This window comes from Anser brachyrhynchus, assembly GCF_964034855.1.
Source record: "Anser brachyrhynchus genome assembly, chromosome: 3".
Lineage (NCBI taxonomy): Eukaryota > Metazoa > Chordata > Aves > Anseriformes > Anatidae > Anser > Anser brachyrhynchus.
In genome coordinates this window covers 106640600-106649089 of record NC_137696.1, presented here as the reverse complement: position 1 = coordinate 106649089, position 8490 = coordinate 106640600, and the positions used below count along the sequence as shown (strand labels likewise).

Sequence of the window (8490 nt, the reverse complement as noted above, 5' to 3'; positions counted from 1 at the left end):
GGCATTTGGTGCCTATTTACAGTAAAAATACTTTCACTTTTTGAGTTAAGAGAGAAGGTGAGTTAGTTTCAGGTTGAAATATGACATATATTTTTCCTAGAAAATATTTCAAGTGAATAGAAAATTTTAATTGCACTTGTTTTTTTTTAATCACTTTTTTGATAAAACAACAACAAAAACAACAACAAAAAAAACCCACAATCAAATTAAAACAAAAAATGAACAATTTCCTTTCTCAACCTTATTACTTCCTGCCAACCATTTTTAGCTGTTGTTCTGCTAGGGAAAATATAAAGAGATAGTGAGAGAAATACAATGAGAACTGACAGTGAGAGAAATGAAAGAAAAAAAATATCAATTTTCTAAAACTCTTTCAACTAAATAAAGTTTCAAGTTAAATGTTAGGGACAGATACTTAACTCCCCTACCCAGCCATACTTTAAAGGTATCATCACTTCCAATCTGAACTAGATGGGAATAGTTTTGCTTTCCACAGACTATGCAAAGAAAACAAACAAAGAAAAAAAAACAGCCTAATGTCTATTTTGTGGATGAATATAGGACAAAATTATTAGTGGAGGGCAGTGGATTATTGAGAAAATAATTACTCTCTATGTAACTGAAGAAAATTTTCCATTGTGTTGATTTGCATGCAAAGGAGACTAACGTTGCTACTACTTTGCGTAGTGTTTTTTTCTCCATTTACTTCTTGAGCAGGCTGTCAGTTCTGCTTAGTCTTATCTAAACCTGGCATCTGGAAAGACTGTTGTGCTCTTTGATGGGCCGTTCCAGAATTCAAGGGCCAATAGGAAGATAGCCCAATTGAGTGGACCTGAAATTTAGGCATGAAACAAGAACCTCAGCTGCAAATCAAGACCCCCGATTTCTCTCCTACTGTAACACAAACGTGGTAATTCAGTTGGCCACCTGGAGCAAAAACACATTTTGGTTTTGTTCTCTTTTTAGCACTTATTTGCTTGTATTTCACTTTGCAGGAATGTCTTACTCTCTAAAATGACTTAATCCTAAACAGAGATCCTGTAACAAACAACAACAGAACATCAAAGGTGACTAAAGGAGAAAGATCAAACAGGAATTAGGCAATCCAGGGAGCAATTAGAGGACATCAAAACTACCCCGAGGGAGAGAGCAGGACTGAGCTAGCCCACCCTAGTTGAACCATCCTGTTGACTTTGATCAGCTAGGAAAACATGGATGAGTTGAGGGAGGTCTGCTGATAGCCCAAATCTCAGGCAAGCTTGCTGAACACACCCTCCTATCTCAGTGCAGTTTGGTATCTGACCTGAAAGTTTAAAGAACTCTATCTTTCTGGTTTATTATTTTTAAATACAAAAATCTCTGTTAAAAAAAAAAAAATCATCTGAATCTCCCACTGAAATATTACAATACTTCTGGTTTTCTCAGACACTTTTCTTTAACTGTTAAACTATTACTCTAACCAAACAGTTTTACTTTGATTAAAAGCTCCAGAAGAACTGTTGCATTTCTCTGGAAGCTGAGGCCATGATGACTAGAGAAGGCCATTCCTGTCTCAGATTGTGTCATACTGGTGAAGTTGCTTATGACTCACCTTCTTTTAGGCTTGTGAGTAGCCTTATCCAAGCTGGTAACAGCAAGAGGTGAGCATTTCCAAACAGCAAGTCAACTAAGGGCAAGACCACAGAATGTTGACTGGAAGGTCTCTCGGCCTATCTCCTGCTCAGACCAGGACTATTGCCAACATTACCACAAACCAAACACGTCTTTGTCTAGTCAAATCTTGAGAACCTTTCACAATAGGGATTCCCAGCATTTCTGGTAACCCATGCCAGTGCCATGTTACCATCCTGGTATTTTTACCCAATGTCCAACTTTTCAAGTGGTAATTTACAACCATTGCATCTTGCTATATATATCACCTGCCACTGCAAAGAATTTTTGGCATTCACTTTTTTTTTTTTTTTTGTAGTTTCTCTTCAAGGTGTTATCAGCTGCTGTTAGATCAAACCCTTGCCCCCATTTCAACAGATAAAACAAGCCCAGATTCCTCAGCATCTGCTTATAGGTCATGCACTAACGGCATTTGGACATCTGAGTAGCCCTCTGCTGAACTCCTGTTTTCTCAACATCCCCTTGATCTGGAGAGCCCAGGAAGGGATGTGTCCTTCCAGGTGCAGCCTCACATGCATCAAATGAGTGCTGTGGGCCCTCACAGCGTGCTCTGACTTTCCCCATGGCAGATCTTTCTCCTTAGGGACCAGCTCTGCTCCTCACAGGCTGGCCTTGCATACCAGCAGCCACAAGCCCTGGAGGGGGGATATGCTCTGAGCCCTGACAGTAAGCATCTAAGAAATGGGCACAGTCCTACCGCATCGTCTGTCTTCAGAGAAGGCACTGCTTTTTATTTATGTCTGTGAATCATGTGGCCTGGTGTCTCTGATCTCGGCTAAAGCCTCCAGGCACAGCTGTAGTACAAATAATAGCCTGAAATCTCTTCCAGGTAAAGTATTTCCTCAGTGTAGGCAAGGGATTAAACTACTAACACCCAATTTCCTTTTATGCTGATATTAAGGAAAACTACTATGTGGGAAACCAAGGAGCTCATTGGTGTGAGTGCATTTTTCTTTGGGAAAGTTTCTTCAGGGGATTTTTCTTATTTTCCTTTAGGAAAATTCTTCCACTAATATGTTGGCTAGCTATTGAGCAAGGACCTATCATTTCTGAAGTTTTAAGCAGCTTGCTAAAGCTGCTCCTAGTATTATTTTTCATTTTTATTTAATATTATTTTTCTAGTCTATCATTAAAAAAGCCAGAAGGATAAAAAGTGTGTTATCCTATTGCACTATCTACTTTTCAAACCTGACTCTCCAACTGATATTTTTACCCTCACTGCATTCTTTGTGATAGAAAAAAAAAAAAAAAAAGACAAATAGTTCTATCTAGTAGATTCATATTGCACAGTTATTCAAAACCAGAGACGATGGGTGAAAGGTGTTTCCCTAAATAGCAGATAGTGGGTTAGTCTGTTTCCCACCATAGCTACCCCTAAAAAATGCTGTCTTTGAAAGTGAGGACACACTAAGGAAGAATGTCCAAAACCCCAAAATATCTGGCAAACATAAATTACCACTGGTTGATTTAAGATACAGTAAGCATCCTACCTTGGACACATATATTAGCACCAGGTAGGCTGGATGAAGATACTTTGGAAGAGAACCTGTGCTTTTTTTGCCAATTTATATAGAATCTGTCCAAGGAATTTCTTGTTATAAAGAGATTAACAACGTATGTTCTGATGATCTACAAAACATGAGGCAATTACAGATGCCCTAGCACATGCCAGAGAGAACAGTACATTCTTGTTTGAACTGAGACAGAACCCTTTTTCAAAATGTAATTGGGCAAGGTGCAATTTTCCCTGGAGATTATATACAGGAAATAAAAATTTTACCTTTGAAAGATATCAATATAATCGCTGTCCCAACTAAGAAGAAGAAGGGCATGTGAATCCAGATTCTGTGGAGGCAATATCCTCAGCCTTTGCTGGGCCAGCAGATGTCATAAACTCTTGAAAGTTCGTGGTCAGAGAAGTTATATTGCCTCTGACTAATCTGACTATGGCAAAGCATACAGTATTTCATAAAGTATGTATCTGAGCATAACATAAGCTTTCCTGGATATTTGAGAAAAACTTATGAACAAGTATTCATGAATTTAAATAACTGACTTGGCTGGCACGCTGAGTTTAGCATACTTGTTCACAAGCCATCCAGCTACACCACAACATTCACTTGCATGTGTAATAGAAATAAAAGGCATGATTATATTCTTTCAGAAACCATGAGTTTTGCTTCTGTTTTTGGAAGATTAAAGATCAGATGTATTTAAGCTTCAGAGTCCTCTGGTAGCATATTATAAGAGAAACACTTTACTTGTGTTTTTATGGTGCTTTTTTTATCAGCTATTTTTACAATCTGCTCCTCTTAACTGTTACAGTTACTGCTGACCAAATTGGACCTAAACAATAAATGGGGTCACCATTCTGTGTCTGCCATAGTCAATGGAACATGTTTCCATTGTCACATATCTGAAGACATTTCGACATATCTTGAATGCCTCTTTTCATATCCAGAGATAGAATGTTAACTGTATAAACTAAACCAAAGAGGATTTGTGCCTGTATTTCTTATATCTGAATTTTTATCAAAAACAAATGTAAAGATATTAATTATTTGATCTTTTAAAAATATATTTTTTTCACTACTTCAGTTAAGCAAAAGCTATAAAACTAAATTACTGGTATGGAATAAAACCAGCAAGTGGCAGTATTTGACAAAGGAAGCTTAAAATGTATTTGACACAGGAAACTTGAAAAGAAATGGAGGTTTACACTGTATCTATTTGTAAGGTAAACATTTCTCCCAGCACTCAGAAAGAAAGGTCTTTCATTTCCAGCATATATAAGTATATATTTGATAAGTGAATTCCTCAACTAAAGCAATCAGAAACAGAAGTCATTTTTTGCATGGATATTTATATGCAGGGTCAACAGAAATGATCCTGCACATTTTACAAATATTCTTTTACCCATTATACTATTTTTTTTTCCAATGAATTTTAGGAGGGAAAATAAGATGTAGATAAACCAGATTTTTTTTTTTTTTTAACTGGGAGGGAAGGGGGACCACATCGTGGTGTCTGTGTTTGTAGCAACAAAACCATGCAAGGACCAGAAGACAGAGATTTAAATTAAATTCACAGAAGGATAAGATTTTATCCAATCTTTACATGCTACGGTTTTATGAATATGATAAATGATCATATAGAAGAAGCCTTTGGGCCTGATTTTCTTCTTGCTGAAGTCACTGAACTGTTTCTCATTGATTTCAGCTATAGTAGCCCTGAACACTTTGTGTCTCAAGTTTGCTCAAGACAAACTTCTTACTCTAGTTATTTTATTGAAAAAAAAAGTTTGTGAGGAAAAAAAAGAAAAAAAAAAAAAGAAAGAAAAAAGAAAGAAAAAAGAAATAGACAAGATTATGAAGTTGTGAAAGCAAACATTAAAAAAGCTTAAGAAACACCAGATATTTGTCTTCTCCCTTGTGCAACTGGTATGGTCTTCAGTTACGTAATAAAATACGTTTTTCCACAAGATTCCAACTTTGTTTATTTCAAAAAATAAATCATAATTTGGGGATGAAACATCTCATATTACAGAAAGTTTATGAAGAACAGTTAAGAAATGATGAGAACTTCAAAAAATTAGATTGAGACATAATACTGTAAATAGCTTTTCTATACAGCTTTGAATAAAATGGATTTCCTTTTTAACCCACTCTTTAAACATCTTTTTAAATTCCCCCTTTGCTACTTGAGAAAATCTCTTGAAAGCTTTTTTGGATCTTCTTATTCATCCCCAAGATGACTTCTCAATCTACTCATATTTCTCTCTTCTCTTCCCTGCCAAGCTAGTGTTTTATAGACTGAAAACAAGATAGAGTTCTTGGCCTTGGAAAAAGTAGCCTTTATGTTTGGGTCTTTCATCAGTGCACTGACAGGGAAAGAACTGACTGCTGCCTCGGCATCTCAATGAATGTCAGATTAATCCGCATTATATTTTAATTAGATGCATTAATATGCTACCCAGTGTCTAGTGCTGAGCTAATTGCATGCCACCTGATACACTACCAGATTCCACAGGGCATGAAAAAAGTCTAAAGGAAATGACTTATGAGGAATTCATAACAGATTAGCCAAGAGCCTGGAGGTTACATGCAACTTAAAGTAAATGGCAAGGATGCTATGTAACATGTTAAGGCTAAGTCACCTAATTAGGAGGAAAATATCCATGTCCTTTTAATCTTACACTTGGAATTGCATATGTATAGCATAGATATTTCCAATGCATAAGACAATAGTCCAGCAAGTTCCCAAATACTAAAAACTTTTCAGAACCATTTTAAATTCCTGCAGAAATCGTAATCAGCTTTGACGGTGTACTTTTTTTTTGGACAAGAATCATCATAAAGTACCACAGCACCACAAAGTAAACCCCGATCATATTTTTGTAAATGTTACAAATATTCCGATTTAGTGATATCTCTATATTATTGTGTTTAATTATTTAACCTCAGTTGTTCTGCTGCTTTTAGTATGGGCATTGCAGGACAACAGATTTATGACAGCCAAGATGTGAGTGGCATTTCCGGCAACCGTGCCAATACTTGCACGTTGTAGGTCAAAAGTGTCTGAGCTTTTCCTGGACCAGGAAACAAACTCAATTTTCAGGTTATGCACATAGCCCAGCGCTGATTACAAATGCAGAGGCAGCAATACACACAGCAGCTGCTTGCTGAGTTGACACTGAAGTGATGCACCTTTTAACCTGCTGCTTCAGTACACACTCACAAGCCTCGCTTCTACTTCAGTCTGGTATCCTCCACTGTAAGACACAGCTGACATTTATATGAGTTTTTGAGCACTTCAGTGTGTTGAAATAACAGATTAAGCCCAGCTCTGCATCAGCATTTAGAAATGTGCCTAATTCAGAAGTGTATCTGAGTGATAAGAGTCTTCTGGGAGCCTCTGGCTCTCCAAGAATCAGTACTGCTGATTGCACACCAATGAACATCCCTTGTCTTCCTCCAGGCAGATCCTGCGGGTGGCCAGTTAGCTAGCCTCCTGCTCGTGGAGGGTCGAAGGCTGTTTTAAAGGGCTCAGGGCTCTTTAGAATGAGACAGACCCATCTGTGCTTCCACCAGCTAACTCCTGTCTTAGAGATAGGGAGTCACATCTCACTTTAGAGAAGAGAAACGTGATGTCTCAGGAGAAACTTAGTCAAATTGCATTTCTGCAGAAAGCAAGCTCCAGAAAATGACTTATCTCAGCATATTTGAGACTGAGCCCATCAGTGACTTCCAGCACTTGTAGCACACTTCCAGGCTCTGATTTCTCACATGAGGTGTTTGATTTGGTGGTGGTGGTGGTGGTGTGGAAGTAGATTCATTACCTGACTCACATGCTAAAACCAATTTCTCACAGTGAGATTCAGAGCAAGAAAAATCACAGCAATGTTTTTAAGTAAGAATGGCCTCTATGTGGTTCCCTGAAGAAAAAGGATCAGAGGCAACCCTGCAGAAGTGTCCCGAGTTATTTCTGGGGTGCAACTGGAGGTGCTGACACCCATAATTCATAAAAGAATGCTTTTGTTACGTTCAATAGGTTAGTTGTGACCACAGTTGTTATAGAAATGACTTGCCAATGTCTTCACCCAGGATACTCAAAGAGTGGAGAATGTTGAAGAAAATATCTCTGCCTACGTTGGACCTGACTCCACAGAAGAATGACAATGTTTTTAGGGCAATGAAAGAAATCTCAAAGGGAATCTAGTTTTGTATTCTTGTGCAGGATTTGGTTTGAAGAAGTGCTGAGGCTGTGGGAGCTGAGGATGCAAACACTATTCCCATAAGTACAGATATGTTCTGGTGGGCTTACACCTCCGAGCCAGTGCACACGTCTACCCAAACACATTAGCAGTGTGTAATTTTCGTGAAATCCGTCAGGTTTGCCTAGGCCAGCAGTAAGTGCACTAAGAGGAGGCAGTCCAGGGGTTGTGTCCATGCCTCCAGAGCAGAATAGCAGCAGGACTTAGTTGTGTGGAACTTGCTTCTTCCCATAAGGGTAATGTGAGGTCACTGTTATTGTCTGTGCCAGGTGGGATCGGGAGCAAAAGGGACAAATGAGGCTCAGCCGTGAGCACAGTTCATGCTGGGTATCTGGGCATCACCACCGACTTTCTTTTTCCTGTCCTTCCCCTTGTCTTTTTTTGTCTCCTCTCCTCTTTCCCCTTCCCTTTCCATCTCCCTTCTTTTTCCCTTCCTTCCCCTTCCCTCTTCCTTCCTTCTTTTCCCTCCTCCTCCCTCCTTTCCCCCCCCCCCCCCCCGGGGGCAGCCCAGGCCCGGTGCGCGGCTCCCGCAGCACCCATGGGTGCAGCGGCGGGGGTCTGGACGGGGGGCTCCCCACGGCGGGGCGGCCCAGCCCAGCCCGGCACGGCCCGGCACGGCTCAGCCCAGCCCAGCCCGTCCCGTCCCGCCGCCGGCCGGGGCGGTCCCACCGCCGTCCCCTCCTCCATCCTGCGGGGGGGGGGGGGGGACGGGAGCGCCCCTCCGCCGCCGAGCAGAGCGGCAGCCGCGGCCGGGCGCGACGCGGACCTGCCGGAGCCCCTCTCCTCTTCCTCCTCCTCCTCCTGCCCCGCAGCCGTGCAGCATGGCCCGGCGCGAAGCCCCCCCCGGGCTCTGTCTCCTGCTCCTGCTGCTGCTCCGCGGCGGGGGGCTCGCCACCCCCCCGCCGGCCGCCGCGCAGCCCCCGCCGCAGCGGGGGAGCGTCTGGTGCCCCAGCCGCTGCCTCTGCTTCCGCACCACCGTGCGCTGCATGCATCTGATGCTGGAGAGCGTCCCCGCCGTCTCGCCCCAAACCACCATCCTGTGAGTA

General features: G+C 41.2%; 1 protein-coding gene across 2 annotated transcripts in view; it reads left to right on the top strand.

The window, feature by feature from the left end:
• Nucleotides 1-8128: 8128 nt before the first annotated feature.
• PXDN (peroxidasin) overlaps nt 8129-8490 on the top strand; it is an 80721-nt gene continuing 80359 nt past the window's right edge. For both annotated transcript variants that reach the window (XM_080586028.1, XM_080586027.1), the window contains exon 1: nt 8129-8483. In XM_080586028.1, the coding sequence (XP_080442154.1) occupies nt 8266-8483 (218 nt within the window). In that variant the 5' untranslated portion in view covers nt 8129-8265. The remainder of the gene's footprint in view (nt 8484-8490) is intronic.